Below are 16,964 nucleotides of genomic sequence, written 5' to 3'. Positions count from 1 at the left end.
GCCAAGTTTAGGGCATTGGTAGAGATGGTGGTTGACACTTTTAGACTGCAGGCTTCGTCAGTGCCAGTCCAAGGGTACGAATTTACAGCTATACTGGACGAGGGTCCGGTTACGGAACGGAACATGCCTCTGATTCCAGTGATTGCTGACCCTGCAGCATCTCTGCGGCAGCATCCTTGCTCTATCCCCCCGGTCAGCTCTACCATGACCAAAAAGTATAGGCTGGTAAGAGGAGACCTGTCATTTCTGTCTTCTCACCCTTCCCCTGTAGGTCTGGTCTTACAAGCTGCCCCAGTCTCCACCAGACCAGCATCTTTGACTTCAAATCTGCCGCCTGATAGAGAAGGCAGGAGAATAAATGCCATGGACAAGTACGAAAGTACTCCTTCGGCCCCTGGAAAGCAGTAGAAAATGCTACACAGTATATCCCTGAGGGGGAAATTCGAGACAGCTTTGTACAGCTGGTGGAGGATGGGAAAGAGGTGGCCAGGCAGTTGCTGAAAACAGGCCTGGACATGGCCGACTGCGTGGGCCGGTCGATGGCATCAGCAATTGCATTGAGGAGGCAGACCTATTTGAGGCCTTCAGTCTTTTTGCCTAATGTCCAAAACAAACTGTTGCTTTTATTTGCTGGCCAAACTTCACAATGAATGTCTATTGGTTCCCAATTACTCAGCAACAAAAAGAAGCAGAGACAACTGACCATCTTCTCATGGTATGCCCGGAACTAACAAACAAGAGGCTGACCTTTGGATCACATTTTAATATCTCAGCAAATCAAATGGACACAGAACGCGATGGAGAAGCATAATGAATGGACAAGAAAAGAAACTTATATACACAATAGTTCGCTTCTTGCAGAATGTTCTGGAATTAGACAAATAAACTGCTCAGTATAGTGATGTAACATTGTGACATGCAACAAGTGCAATGTGACATTTGAAAGGTGTAAGTGTAAAATCAACAAATGAAAAGTTTAAATTAAACTATATCATTTTAATAAAAATAAAAAAATTAGCATATTCATTTAGAGTTTTTACCAAGAGGGGGTTTTGTTATTTACCCACCTATTTCATTTTCTTTTATTCAATGTTTTTTCATTTCTCGGATTTGATGGTCAGGATTTTCCCTCAAAATCTTTCTATACATGGGAAAATCATTGCCACGGTAATGGCTTGTACACGCGTGGAGCGCCTGCATTGCATGAGTCACAAACGGTGTGTACAAGCCATTAGCCTGGCAATGACTTTCTGGGCTCTGTACCAGGTAACCTAGCAACCGGCCGCATTGCTGTTCCCCTTGAGTCACGGCCGAGTACAGCGGTGCAGGTACGCCTTTTGACTGTACTACCCAAACGATATTCGCATCTGACATACATGGCACCATGCCTGCTCACGTTCTTACAGAATCCCTCGTTCAGTTCTCAATTAGCGGGCACTTTTGAATGTACGTCCCTCGGATGCAAACGCCTTAATTCATTTATACAGCGCAGCGCACCCGACCTGATCCTTTTCCTCCCTGCTCAAGAATAACCTGCAGGTAACTTTGTTTTTACCTAGGTGATATCACTAGAGCAGACAGAGCTTTGGTACAGTTTTCAACCATGGCCCCTGCAGGTTTTCTTCCAGAGGTCCCTTTGGAAGAAATGCACACAGGAAACCTTCTTTTACAGCAGAGGAACCCGTCAGACATCTATACTGTGCGAGCTTAAGGTTTATACCCTTTATTTGCAAATATTTGCTATATATTCCCTGAGGAGTATGTAATTTCTATACATGCTTTTATATCTTGCATTGCAGACCTCCCACTACAAGAGTGTTGACTCCCAGTGGAGCGACAGCACAAGTCTTGTGTACCCCAAGCAGACAAGTAGTAAAGGGTTCTCTGGATTCCCAGGTCAATCACCTACGGGCATAGCAGCAGGCCCACTGCCATTTTAGAATTTTTATGTACATATATTTGGTTTTACACCACTGCAGCAACCATGTCAATAGTAATTTCACTGTTTGGTGTTCCCACTTTAGTGGTCCGACAGTCATATGGTCCAGAAGAAGGCGCATTAAATCATCACTGCGGAAATGTCTAAGTGAGGGATAGAAATACAACTATTAAACTCTGTCCCAGTTATATAATAATCATTAGTGACGTCGACCAAGAATAGGCCGGGTGACCGTCATACTAGGCGTGAATCAGGATTGAAACACTCTGACCCTTAACGTTCCTAGAAGGAATGTGTTAGGAGCACAGACCCATATGAACAAGTAGAAGTAACTATTTTACAAAATGGACACATGGACCACATCACATGTCAATGGTTATTGATGTACACATGTTATGCTTTATTGTTCTGTTCATGTCCTTTGCACGCTGCATCCAAAATGGCGGCCTATCTCCCTGTCCCTGTAATTTCAGAGAATGTCATAACAACAGCAACACGCGATCAACAAAACATATCATATACGGCATTGCCTATTACACAGCTCATCAAGCTGCAGTGCAAGGCACCAAACGAAGAAAAAGATCTGTGGTCCAAGAGGGGATGTAAACAATCCCCTACTGACCTACTATGGAGACAAGAATGCACTGGAAAAGCAGTTCTGCCTGTAGAGCTCTTGACAATAGCATTCGATCAGCTACACCATCTCTTGCACAGCTCCAGACAGCACATTGCAGCTGATCTGCAAGAAAGATTGGTTTATAACAAACCTTCAAGAGGATCTCACAAACAGGATTGTGCACTGCACCACAGTTATAAGCCACCCAAAAAGTGCTTTTCCCAGAGGAAGAGCAACTTGACCATAACTTTATTGCTGACCCTGTACTTTATCACTGCTGGCATCCTTTCCAGGGCCTCATATTCGATGGCACTGAGGTGAGTTGGCGTGGAGCCATACATCACACTCCACTGCACAACATGTTTTACAATGACCGCTTACACTGGAAATAAATATCTAAGATGAGGAATCTGTGGTAGGGGAATTCATCAGTAAGAACATCACTGAAGGTATGTAATTCGTTCTTCCTTTGTCTTTCTGAGATATTTTCCACAGCATGTGGATTTTGTAGATTTGTTTTTGGGGCAAATTTATGTTATTGTGAGTCAGTTATACATCCTAAAGACGTACCTGATTTGACTTGCATTGATGTTTTGCTTGTTGGGTCTAGTTTTGAATGTTGAATATGTTTGAGTTCAGCATTAGAAAGGGGGGTTCATTTTGTCAGGATATAGTTTTAGTGATAGGGCATCCATCCATTTCGATTAGACTGTTATGCAAACAGATTTAAAAGTTATTTGTCAGCCTGTTAGCGGCTACTGGCGCCCTAGATATTAGTATATAGTCAGTGATTTTTTTAAATAGTTGAAACAATGATATGCTGAAAATGGCAGCTCAACTTCAAATTACAGATACCCTCAGGCTGACCAGGGTTCGGAAATAACAAAAAGAAAACAATTTCTGTATTTTTTGAAATGGCGCCTTTTATTTAACATGTACTTGGTCTGTTTGCTGCAATGATTGTCTTGCAGTTAATCCGCGTTCTCCTGTGTTGAGTTCCTCTTGGTCGGTTTGCTGCAATATTTGTCTTGCAGTTAATTTATAATAGAGTTCCCCAATTTATAATAAAGTTCCCCGACAGGTGTTTCCCCGTCTGGATATCTCACGGTTCCTCAGGAGGTTCCTTTATGGGGTTTCCATTTGGAATTCCTTGTTTCCTTTTGTTGGGTTCTGTTAAAATTCACAGAAACCTGCTTTGTTTCTTTGTAGAATTAGTCCTTAGGAATTCCTTTTTTATGTGTGTTGGTTGACTTCTGTTATGAATCACAGAGATCCACTTTAGGGATTCATTTTTCCTTTTTTAATTCCATTGTATATCAAAAAGAGTCTTGAAAGTTACAGGCATCCGTTTTGTTTGCAGTTATATATTGTTAGTAATCACAGCAAAGTCTGCTTTAGCGATTGTTGGGCTTAGTATTATTTGCCTGTTTGTCTTGCAGTTTTAACGTAGTGCCTGGAAAAGAAACCCACACTTTGGTCTTTAGCTGTTATCATTTGCAAATGTGTACAGACATTTAAAAAAAAAAAGAAAAACGGTAATATGAAAATCTCAATGTGTAAACATCTTTTGTAATTTGAATCGCTGTTTGCATTTTTTTGTGATAAATAGCGTAATGGTACAGTAAATTCTGGCTTTCTTATATGCAGTCAATCGTATTGCGAACATATCTATTTTGTTTGAAAACGAATGGTACCTTATATCTCTTTTTCTTTTTCTTTTTGCCGAGTGCGGATTGCACTGTTTTTTCAAAAGAACCTTTGTTACAACCAAACTCTTGTTTCAGTTACCTGCATATGGAAGGTTTGTAGTTGTTACTAATAGACATGGTTTTTAGCCTAATTACTTTTAATTCTAGATCCGATACTTTTGTTTGATTCTATAAGTCGCTAATACTGCTAAGCTAGCGATACTTTTACCTTGTGATCCTTCGTCCAGATTCACTGTAACTTCTTGCTGTGCGCTGATCCGTGTTAGTGTTCCGCGTTGCAGTGTGAAACGCCGATCACGTGATAATTATTTCTAAACGTGTGTTGACGTTTGTCTTCCCACGTTGCATTGTGCTGGTATCCGCCATTTTAGTTTGGGAACGTTCTTACTCGCAAATCATCCGTGAATAAGTACGTTTAGATTTTAACTTTTCTTAAATGTTGCTATTTATTTTCTCTGAAGTTTTTAATATGAATATGAGTTTAATATCATTTTTGCATTCTTCTTTTTAAACAATTTTACTTATTCAACGATTGTGAAATCAACAATTTTTTCAGCTGTGGATTTCGTTCTGTGGTCTTCTTTTCCTTTTCCTATTTTTAGAATGTATTTTTTGAGTTTTCCTTTCTAGATCCAGACCTTTATAGTTCTTTATCTTTGTACCATATCATATTGTTGACCATGCCCAATGTTGTTGTTCCTGTGGTTTCTTTTTAAATGAAATTGTGTATCTCCTGATCTTTGTTGAGGCCAGTATGGCAAGTGTCCAAATGGCAAATCGAAAAGGCTTCTCTTTTTGTCAGAATTTTTACTAAGTTTCCTCCTCTTGGTGGGGTTTGTATTTTTTCAATTCCAAAGAATCTTAACTTGGCAATGTCGTTCTGTAGGTGATTGGTTTGAAAATGGTAAGCCAAAGGTGTTTGTGGAACTTGATTTAGGATGGATTGTATATCTTCTCCAATTCTGGTTTTTAGGTTGCGTATGGTGCTCCCAATATATACTTTTTTGCAAATGCATCGAAGGGCATACATTACATATTTACTATTGCAATTTATGAACTGTTGGATTTTTTTTATATTTCCATTGGGCAATTGAATTGTGGTTTTTGCATTTTCTGAAAATTTGCACTGGTTGCAGGATCCACATTTATAATTTTCTTCTAATGGTGGTTTTAGCCACATTGTTTGGGGTGCAATGTTTGTTATATTCTTTTGGACAAAATGGGATGGGCTTAGTATATTTTTGAGATTCTTTGCTGTGCGGAAGGTTATGTTTGGTTGTGAGTCTAAAAAAGAATCCAAATCACTGTCCGTTTGTAGTATATTCCAATTCTTTTTGAGAATGTTGGTAAGTATTCTGTTGTTGCTGTTGTATGTTGTGATGAATCTTGTTTTATCTACTGTTGATGTTCCCTTGGGTTTATTCATTAGAAGGTCGTTTCTTGTTCTTTGGTTTGTCTTGAGATAACTTTTATATAGCAGGTTATGGTGGTAGCCCCTACAGAATTTTTTTTCAATACTGTCCTTTGCATGTTTTTCAAAATCTTGCAATTTTTGTGCAATTTCGTTTAATCCTAAGCAATTCTCCGTATGGTATATTTTTGGTAATGTGATGTGGGTGGTTGCTGGTAGCATGAAGTATGCCGTTAACTGCTGTTTCTTTGATATAGAGGGTGGTGTGAATTTTATTGTCTTCGATGAATAATTTTAAATCCAGAAAGTTGACGCTGCTTTTGCTATATTGGATTGTTAGTTGAAGATTGTAACTGTTGGAGTTCAGGTATTGATGGTACTCTATCAACTGATTTTCCGTGCCGTTCCATATCATAATAATATCGTCGATATACCTGCCCCAATAAGTAACTTGATTAGTTGTACTGTAGAATGGATGGGTCCATGCATGTTCTGCCTCAAAGTGGCCCATATAGAGGTTTGCGTAGGATGGGGCATATTTTGCCCCCATCGCTGTTCCTTGGATTTGTTTAAATATTTCCTTGTTGAAAGAGAAAATATTATTGCGAAGTGTGAAATCCAACATCTCCAAGAGTATCTGGTTTTGTTCTAGATAAGATATGGATCTTGTTTGTAGGAAGTATTTAGTGGTGAGTAGGCCAGTTTCGTGGAGAATGCTAGTGTAAAGACTTGATACGTCTAAAGTTATTAGCCAAAAATTTGGTTCCCATTCTACGTTTTCGAATTGTTGTATTATGTGTTTGGTGTCTTTTATGTATGATGTGAGTCCTGCTGCCAAAGGTTGTAGTTGATAGTCGATGTACTCCGAGATCCTTTCTGTTAGAGACCCAATACTGTTAATTATGGGTCTACATTGTGGTAGTCCTTCAAATTCCTTATGTATCTTCGGCGTGAAGTAAATTGTAGGCATAATAGGGTGAGAGATGTTCATATAGTGATATTCTTCATCTTTTAATAATCCAATATTGTTCCAGTGTTCACTCGTTATTTGCCAGTCTTCCTTTAGTTTGGAAATAGGATTCATGATCAGTTTTGTGTAACATTGTGTATTTCCCAGATGTTGGTTTGCTATCGTTATGTAATCTGAAGTCTTCAGTAAAACAATATTTCATCCTTTATCTGCCACTTTCACTGTTATATCTGTATTGCTTTTTAGATTCTTGATGGCTTTTGTTTCTGCCAAGGTTAAATTGTACCGTATTTTGGGTTGTCGTTTTTTTAAGTAGACTTGTCTGAGATCTTTTTGTATTTGGAATTCCTTGTTTCCTTTTGTTGGGTTCTGTTAAAATTCACAGAAACCTTCTTTGTGTCTTTCTGCAAACAAAACAGATCCCTGTAACTTTCAAGACTCTTTTTGGTACACAATGGAATTAAAAAAGGAAAAATGAATCCTTAAAGTGGATCTCTGTGATTCATAACAGAAGTCAACCAACACACATAAAAAAAGGAATTCCTAAGGACTAATTCTACAAAGACACAAAGCAGGTTTCTGTGAATTTTAACAGAACCCAACAAAAGGAAACAAGGAATTCCAAATGGAAACCCCATAAAGGAACCTCCTGAGGAACCGTCAGATATCCGGACAAGGAACAACTGCCCCCGCTAGAGTGTTCTCACCACTTTAAGATACCGTGTCCACCAGGCCTCCCTTTCTAAAGATTGCTACAAGGTAATAATAACCCCTTAACCTTCTGGACTGGGCTGGCCGCCTTGACCCTCTAACTGGTCCCTTTCTTTGGTCCAACTCCTTTTTGAACCGTTACAAGACTTTTGTGCACTGCAACCGTGTGACCTTGGACACATTTCGTTTTGATCCTCTTAAAGCGGATCCGGCCTACTGACTCTGAATTCACGGTGTTACTTTGCCTTCCTCTCTTGTTGTGTTCGTGAAAAAGTGTTGGCCTCTGTTTCAATTAATTCTCTGCTTTTCTCTCCCTTTTTAAAACAAATTATTAGAGTGCCATCTACGTTAAGCGCTCACCGCTGTCTGAAAATAAGTGGGGCTTTACTTAAGACTTGTATAATATTCTTTTAAGGGAGTGTATATCTTTTAGTGACCGTGTTTTTGAATTTCTTACTATTAGTGCCTGTGTGTTTTTCTAGATGTGGTTTTAAATAAATAATTATATCTCTTTTCCACCAAGCCCTGGTCAGTGTTTACTTCTTCTATTGTGTTCTCTTGACCTATTGTGAATACTCCGTATACTGCCTAACTCTTCTTGAGGGAAGTCTGACTGCTCAGCCACAGCTACCAAGTGAATCTGTGTGGTACGGACTGCTACCAAGTGGGTTTGCTGCCAAACACTTGTAGTCCTAAATCTTTTGCAGTGGTCCCAGAGGGAACTGCACAGGTTTCTGCCTAACACGCGGATTAACTGCAAGACCATCATTGCAGCAAACAGACCAAGTACATGTTATGCGAGCAGAGTTTCTGCAGATAGCGGTGAGTCTCTTCTACGTATTGGTAAATCGGAAGAAAAGGATTTGTAAGTATTCAGTGTGTATGAAATTAGATCTGCCTGTTCCAGATGAGAACCATTTCAGTACAGTACCACATACTCTTATAATGGTGGCAGCCTTGTGCACAAGAGCACCTTGGATATCATGTCCGATGCTTCCAAAGGGGCTAGAAATACAAGCAAAACAGACATCACAACCACCAAGAATATACAGAAACGCATCAAGTGTATGACGGTATCTGTCTCTGTGCTACAGAACCTTTGTTACCTAATTGCATTTGCCATGCCCCATTAAAAAAATGCCACCACGGTAAAATGCTCTATGTAAGCTTCAATAAAGCAGTTGTTTTGACATAAAAGCCATTTTTAAAAAATGCGCCGTGTTATAAAAGTTGTAAATGGCTACCATTAAAACATTTCTCTTTTCATTGGGACAGGATCAGTTATATTCATTTCATGGCTCATTTCCGGATGCATACCCAAATAAAAAATCAAGGTGCCACACTAATCAATGGATTTCGATCCATCATTAAACGTGAATGGATCCACATGTTTTCTGTTCCAGAACTACAGCGACTTATTTCTGGGGATAATGCAGAGATTGACCTGGAAGACTTGAAGTAAGAAAAAGGTTAAAATTGTACTTTACAGTGCAAACCTAGCAGTAAGACATTGGTTACGTTGTGATATTTGCTTTCTCTCATTTGCACTCTATTTGCTCTGTCATTTGCCCTTTCAGAGTTACAGTCTGCCATTTGTACTCTGTTATTTGCTACGATGTAAAGTGCACTGGGATGTTTTCTTAATATCATTCACTCTGTGATAGTTGCCCTTTGCCTTTTGCTTCTTGTTAACTTTCACTGTGATTTATGCTTCTCGCCATTTGCGATGTGGTACTTGTTAGCTGCTATCTACAATGCGCCCTACTAGTTGAGGGGTATATGTAATTCTTTGGGATTTTTAATTAAGAGAAGTTATGAATACCAGTGGTGCATAGAAAATAAAGCATTATTATCATGTTTCTGATGCTTGTGAATCTGCTGTTTACATGGTCCGACATCTAGTGTTTATCGCAGAGTATAGCATCTTTTTTTTCGAAGATCGAAAAAGGGACTTCGAGCTGGGTGTGACTTGACCACTATGCCTACCGTGAATTGTAGTGTACCCAAGATCCCTCATGCATCAAGGTCTCCCCAGATTGTTTTTTTCTGCTATACTGGTCGGTAGCTTTAATACGGAGCTTGTGTTAACAAGATTTATTGCTGTATTCATTGCGTCCTCGTTGCATCCTTTACAGGATTTCATCGTCGGCCGTTCTTCTGTTTCCCGTCCTGTGAATCTCAGATTGAATTCTCAACAGCTGGTGGCAGCGCTCACCATTAGGTGTCGGTTTTACAGTAGAGAGAGTGGGGATCCTTATTATCGACATTGCACTTTAGAGAATTCCTTTTCTCTCTTTCCCGTCTGGCTGCTCTTTTTCCAATTCATGATGTAGAGAACTCCATTTAAAATGTGCCCTTCCTGTAATAGGATGTTTCCATGGAGGTACACTCATAAAGAGTGTAATAACGGTTTACCTTGTGACCACGACGAGTGGCGTGGCAAAGCCTATCGACTCTTTAAGCCTAAGACGCTTAAAGAAAGTTGCATGAAGCGCTGGGCGGCCTATGCCATGCAGGCAGAGTCCCATTCCCCCTCCAGCACTGTTGCATCAGATGAGGATCCCTCCAGCAGCCGCTTCTCCAGTTTGGAGGCTGAAGACACTGCTGTAGAGTTGACCGGTCCTCAGCCCCACTAGGCACGCCGATTGCACTGCTACGGTGGGACCACCCACTTTCGACAGGGGCAACCATTCTCACACCACCAAGGCTAAACACACAACCCCTCGGCTTTTGTTTGAAGGTACTGTCGAAGAGGCCTGTGTTACCTGCATACTCGTTGAAGGTTTCCGCGGGGCCTGGTGAATCTGCTACCACCGCCGCCGCATCTGATGCATGGTTTCAAGTCTTCCACTACACAGGGTGACTCCCCTAAAGTTTTGGCTCCTGTTTCCAACACGATGAAAGACACTTCGAGACCCGCATCTTAGAGTAAAACTCACCCTAAATTAAGGGAAGAGCACACTAAAGCCCTTTCCCACCGGGACTCCCATGGTTCTGGCCCCCAGACACCCTCTTCTTTGCCTCCAGGCTATACCCAGTTCTCCTTTCCATTATCACAATCCTTACAAGGGCCCAAGACCCTATTCAGGAGGATTTAGCTTTGCCACTTCTAGAAACCCCAACTATTAACTCCTGGACTATGAAAGAATTGAGGAGTGTATGGAAAAGGTATTTGAGTTTGTTGGTTTTTCAGCAAGATTTGATGAAATTCTTCACAAAACATCTCATTCCTTAGGGGATGACCCTACTGCCCTGTAAGTCTCCTAGGCTTCAGTTCCTCGTGGTCCACCCTACCTCTCCTGGGCTCAAGATGCCTGATCCCTCTGAAGATATTTTCCAGGATGACCAGTATGATCAAGATGAAGAGATGTTCTATGCCCGGGACCACGATGATGGGTCCCAGGATCATATCTCTCATGACCCAGGTGCATGGCTTAATACAGACGACCAGGGGACCTGGCCCACTACCCCTGCTCATTAGGCAGAGCCTGACAATATTTTCTTTTACGCTACTCCTGTTACTCAACCTAGGGAGGCTTCCCCTATTGACGACCATCTGCTCTTCAATAACATTCTTAGGAGGGCAGCAGACCATTTCAAAATTGTTACCCAGGAAGCGGTGCCTGACTCCGACTTTGTTGAAGACATCCTCAAAGAAAAGGTTCTGGTCTGCCAGGCTATTCCCCTTCTCAACTCCATTAAGAAGTGTATTGCCCCTTCTTTACTCAAGCCCTCACTTACTCGGGCAGTGAACCTGTGCGTTGAAAAGATGTTTCACCCTTCACCCTCCACCCTCGGATCCCCTCTATATTCGGGCATACTCAATTCCGGACTGCCTGGTAGTCACCACAACCAGAAAGCTTGCAGGCGTTCCCTTGTCTCCGTCTGAGGCTCCTCCTGATAAAGATTGTAAGAAACTACGCCTTGGGAAAAAGAATCACTTCTCCTGCGGACTATAGTACCCGCATTGCAAATAACAGCACTCTGCTTACCAGCTTCTGTGATGTCTAGTGGGGTCTGGTACAAGACGGACTTCAGAATGTTCCTGAACCTGCTAAATTATAGCTGCTTGTGATTGTGCAGGAGGGACATCAGGTCATGCAGAATACACGCTTGACAACGCAGAGACGACTCGCAGAGTGTTGGCAGAAGGGACTCTTTTAAAACACCATGCTTGGCTGTCGAACTCAGGGTTTAAACCCAAGATGCAATCCTCACTCATGAATAAGCCCATTGAAAAGTCGGCTCTCTTTGGAAAGGCAGTGGACGACGCTCTCAAGATTGCAAAGAAAGAGCATGAGACACTAAAATCTCTCAACCTGCTTTCCAGCAGGCCGTACGTGCAGAGCAGGGTTTTAAATACCCGCCACTCCTTTTGTGGGCAATCCTTTGCCAGAACCGCTCAGGGTACCTATGGTACAAGCGGATCACCCTGGTACTCTAGCCAAGGAGCGGCCAATGCTTATAAGGCCTCTCAACAGCAGGGCTTTCGGCGTGGCAAAGGAAGGGGTAGGAATGCAGCCCGCAGTGTCTCCCCTGCTAGCAAATGACTCTCCGGGTTGGGTGCCTTCACATGCATCTTCAGTAGGAGGTCAGATAACATGCTTCACTGACATATGGGAAGGGATCACTTCAGTGGAGGCCCTGCTGCAAAAGGGTTTGCTTGTTTATTTATTTATATAGCGCACCTAACCCAGGGGTATCTGGGCGCATTACATTTTACAGGTTACTTAAGATTTTAACCAATGACAGATGAAAAAACATAGTATATACAATAAAGAACACACACAAATAACTACTTTACCACTACATTACATGGTTGGTGTAGACAGTATAATAATAATTTTGCAACAATCAATAAGGTCAGGCAAAGTGCAGAGTGGTCGTATTTATACATCGAGGGAGAGAATCCACATTTTGGTTTCTTTCCTAAATGTATAGTACGAAGGGGCCAATCTTAAGGTTGTGGGCATGGAGTTCCACAGTTGGGCTGCCATGACTGGGAAGCTGCTGCCCCCTGCTTTCTTGAGTTTGAAGTTTGGTACTTTAAGGTAGTTAGCATGTAGGGATCTGATAGGACGTTCAGAGGTATGTTTAGTGAATTTGTCCACTAGGTATTTGGGGGCCAAGTTGGACAGACATTTAAAGGCCAGGGTTAAGGATTTAAGTTTGATTCTGTCTTTGATGACTAGCCATTTAGTAGCGCGCCTGGCATTAGAGATATGCTGCATTCTGGGGATGCTTAATACCGTTCTGAGGGCATTGTTTTGTAGAGTTTGTAGTTTGGCGATATTGTGTTTGCTGGACCCTAGGTAGAGTGCGTTGCAATAATCTAATTTAGACAAAATAAGGGCTCTGGCTACCGTAATGCAACTATCAGTGGATAGAAGAACAAGTTACTTACCAACTGTAAAGTTCTTTCGATTGGATGTTCCTCCCATGTATTCCTCATCTTAGATATATTGTTACCTTCGGGTTTGTTGCTTTGGAAATGTTACTCTCCCCACCAGAGGGCGCTCCACTCGAGGGTGCGGCATCGATGTCCCTTGGCGGCATCCGTCGAGTGCCGACATCATCCGCTGTATAAATGCCTCGAGCGCGCCCGTTGGCCTCAGTTTTGTTTTTTCCTATATTATAACCAACGGATTGTAGTTAATGGCGTGCCTCTTTTGACCCAAGCCTTAAAAGAATTTAGAGTGTGAATCACGTAAACTGTACTGTGGGGTAGGCTGGGAGGGTCGATGAGGAATATGTGGGAAGAACATCCAATCGAAAGAAAGTTACAGTTGGTAAGTAACTTGTTCTTCAAATGGATTGTGTCCTCCCACATATTCCTCATCTTAGATAGACTCCCAAAGCAGTTTTGTATTGGAGGCAGGAGTACAGAAATGTTTGTCATGTACAGAATGAAGTACGGATTTAGCGAATAGACCTCCTTGAGAAGAAGTCGAATCTAGAGCATAATGTTTTATAAAAGTGTGCATGGATGACCATGTGGCTGCTGCGCAAATATCTTGCTCAGGGACACACCTTTGAAGTGCTGTTGAAGTTGCCATGCCCCTGGTTGAATGATCCCTCAGCCCATCTGGAGGATCTTTCCCAGCCAATCTATAACATTCAGTTATAGCCAAAATTATCCATCTGGATAATGTTTGCTTAGTTACAGCTAGTCCCAATTTACGGCCAGTGTATCCCACAAAAAGCTGGTCAGACTGACGTAGTTTTGCCAATCTTGAGATATAGAAGCTAAGAGCTCTTCTAGGATCTAATCTGTGTAGCCGTTCCTTTTCCTTACTTATGTGAGGAGGAGGGTAGAAAGTAGGCAGTGTTTTTTTTTTTGTGAAAGGTGAAAATCTGAGACAATTTTTGTCAAGAAAGAGGGTTTTACTCTAAGGACTACTTTATCTTTATAAAATATGGTGTCAGGAGGATCAGTAGAAAATGCCTGCAACTCACTTACCCTGCGGGATGATGTCATTGCCACAAGAAGTATTGTTTTTAGAGTAAGGGGCCTTAATGGACAAGAACGTAAAGGCTCAAATGGAATGCATCTGAGGAACTTTAGTACCAAGTTTAAATCCCACATAGGAACTTGAAAAAGGTATTGGAGGAAACACATTATTTAGACCTTTTAAGAATTGAGTTATTAAAGGTATCTTAAAGTAAGATTCTTCCTCTGAGGAGCGCTTAAAAATGGATAGACCTGCTAAATATCCTTTTATTGTGCCAACCTGGAGCCCCAGATTAGCCAAGTTTAACAGATAAGACAATATTGTGGGAATATTACATTGAAACCGGTCCACATTCTTTTCTCTGCACCAGTTATTGAACTTGTTCCAACAACACCATTACAGAGATTTAGTTGCTGGCCTTCTGGCCGAAAGCAAGATCTCCATGACGTCATCTCAGAAGCCATGCATGAAGGTTCAGTGTGTTGACCTCTGGATGGAGAACGTGACCTTCCTGTTGCAAGAGAAGATCTTCTCTGTTTGGAAGACGTATTGGAGGGTAGATGAACATGTCCAGAAGGTTCGGGTAGACGTACTCCTGCCCCAATCCGGGGCAATTAGGATCATGGTTTTCATGAACTTTCTCAACCTCCTGATTACCTGAGGGATCACAGGGACTGGAGGAAATGCATAGAGAAGTGAAAACTCCCATTCCACCACAAATGCGTCTCCTAGAGCTCCTCTCGGGGGGAAATTCCCTTGAGCAGTACAGTTCGCACTTCCTGTTGACACTGGTCGCGAACAGATCCGCTTGTGGGGTTCCCCAAAGGGCGAAGATCTCTTGAAGGACTTCCTGAGCTAGTTCCCACTCGTGGAAGACTGTGCTCTGCCTGCTCCGAGCGTCGGCTGCTGTGTTTTGCTCTCCGGCTAGGTGAACTGCCGACAGAGAGATCCCCTCTTGTATTGCCCAGAACCAGAGCTGCATTGCTTCTCTGCACAGTGGCAGTGACCCTACTCCTCCTCTCTTGTTGAAGTAGTACATGGCCACTGTGTTGTCCGTCATTATCAGGACATTTTTTCCCCGTACAGAGGGAAAGAAGGCCTTCAGCGCTAGTCTGAGTGCCCTAGGTTGATTTGTAGTTTGGACTCCGATGGCGACCACCGACCACTGATTGTCAACTCATTGGTGTGAATTCCCCGCCCCGTGAGTGAGGCGTCCATTACTACGGTTATCTCCGGCCATGGATGCCAAAAAGATTCTCCCCTGAGGATATGTTCTCTGCAAGCCCACCATTGCATATCCTGTGCTACTCTGGTTGAAACTTGCAATAGATATAACATTTCCCCTGAAAATTGGAACCATTGAGTCCTGAGGGCCCATTGAAAGGGATCTCCTCCTCAATCTGGCTTCTGGCACCAGAAAGATGCAGGATGCCAGGAGACCGAGCAACCTAAGAAAATCGAAGCCCGGTAGATACTGGGTATTGTAGAATTTTATTCCCATCTGCAGAACCTGGTGAGCTCTCTCTTCGGGAGGCGAGGCTTTGCCCGAACAAGTATCCAGGACTGCTCCGATAAACTGGAGTTTCTGTGATGGTATCATGTTTGACTTTTTTAAATTCAGAGAAAACCCTAGTTTGTGAAGTAAGTGCCAAGTCTTGGAAAGATGTTCCTGGGCTTGTTCTGGAAACGTGCCCTGATCATTCAATCGTCCAGATAGGGGTAGACGTGAATGCCCCCTCTCCTGAGACTCGCTGCCACCACCGCCATCAACTTGGTGAAAACTCTCGGGGCGGAGGTCAACCAAAATGGCAGAACTCGAAACTGATAGTGAGAATTGCCAATCGCGAACCTCAAATACTTTCTGTGCTTGAGATGGTTTGGCACATGAAATTAAACATCCTGAAGGTCCAATGATACCAACCAATCCTGGAGTTGGAGAGCCTGAAGGATCTGAGATAGTGTGACCATCATGAACTTGTCCTTCCTGAGGAACTTGTTCAAGGTTCTCAAGTCCAAGATGGATCTCAGTCCTCCGTCCTTCTTTGGTATGAGGAAATATGGGGAATACCAACCCTTGTTGCTCTCCACTACAGGTACATGTTCTGTTGCACCTTTCTGTAGCAGGGTTAAAGCTTCCTGCAACAGGAGCGGATCTGGATGTTTGACAGAGTTGTATCCCGGTGGGTGATTCTGAGGTTTCTTTTTAAAAGGAAGGCAGTAACCTTGGGCTACTGTTTCCAGTGCCCAAGCATCTGAAGTAATGCCCCGCCATTATTTCAGATGCTTTGAGATCCTGGCTCCGACTGGGGTCTTGTGGGTCAAAACCTCAGAGTAGTTTTGCGGCAGCTGCAGCAGCGGCTGAAGGGAGAGATGCTGCTGCTGGGGCAGATCTAGCACATTTTCCTCGCCCCAAGGAAATTTCCTTTGACCTCTCTGACTGGCCTGTCCCCTCCCTTTCCCAAATGAGGAATAAAATCGAAAGGGACGACCCCTCCAGGAAGATGAGCCTGTGTAGGGGCGTTGTTGAGGTTGTTGTATAGCGGCACTGAGTGATTTTGCCGCCGCTTTGGAGGTCTGCAGCTTCTCCAAACCTTCAACCGCCTTGCTGTCAAACAACATCAAGCCGTCAAATGGCACATTAAGAAGCCTGGATTCCACATCCAGTGCAAAAGCTGACTTTCCTAGCCACGCAAATCTACGTAGCACCGTGCTAGACGCTATGGACATACTGATACTGTCAGCTGTGTCCAAACCTGATTGAAGGCATTCCCCCGAAGCCTCCTTTCCATCCCTTACTATGGATAGGAACCCTTCATGTTCCTCACCTTCCGGGATGTGTTCAGCTGCCGCTGACATGCAGTCCCACAGGGTATATGTAAATCTTGCAAGGGTGCAAGTTACATTTGTGGATTTTAAAGACATGCTCCCTGACGTAAAAATCTTTCTGGACCATCCATCAACCTTTTTTATCATCCCTATCGGGGGAATTGTATGGTATGCAGCATTTTTAGTAGAGGTAGCTGCTTGAACTACCAAACCTTCTGGAGATGGGTGCTTACTTAAGTATTCCGGATCTGAAGGACAGGGTCTATACTTTGACACATATTTCTTATTTCCTGCCGGAATAGATTCAGGGTTTTCCCATGCAGTATTAAC

The 16,964-nt window shown here is 42.6% G+C and overlaps 1 protein-coding gene across 2 annotated transcripts in view; it reads left to right on the top strand.

Annotated features, from left to right (window-relative positions):
* UBE3B (ubiquitin protein ligase E3B) overlaps positions 1-16,964 on the top strand; it is a 2,019,282-nt gene that overhangs the window by 1,889,808 nt on the left and 112,510 nt on the right. For both annotated transcript variants that reach the window (XM_069619417.1, XM_069619418.1), the window contains exon 25: positions 8,632-8,814. In XM_069619417.1, the coding sequence (XP_069475518.1) occupies positions 8,632-8,814 (183 nt within the window). The remainder of the gene's footprint in view (positions 1-8,631; positions 8,815-16,964) is intronic.

Source organism: Ambystoma mexicanum, chromosome 10 (genome assembly GCF_040938575.1).
Source record: "Ambystoma mexicanum isolate Mex_15411 chromosome 10, UKY_AmexF1_1, whole genome shotgun sequence".
NCBI classification, from domain to species: Eukaryota; Metazoa; Chordata; class Amphibia; order Caudata; family Ambystomatidae; genus Ambystoma; species Ambystoma mexicanum.
This window is presented reverse-complemented; position numbering and strand designations above follow the sequence as displayed.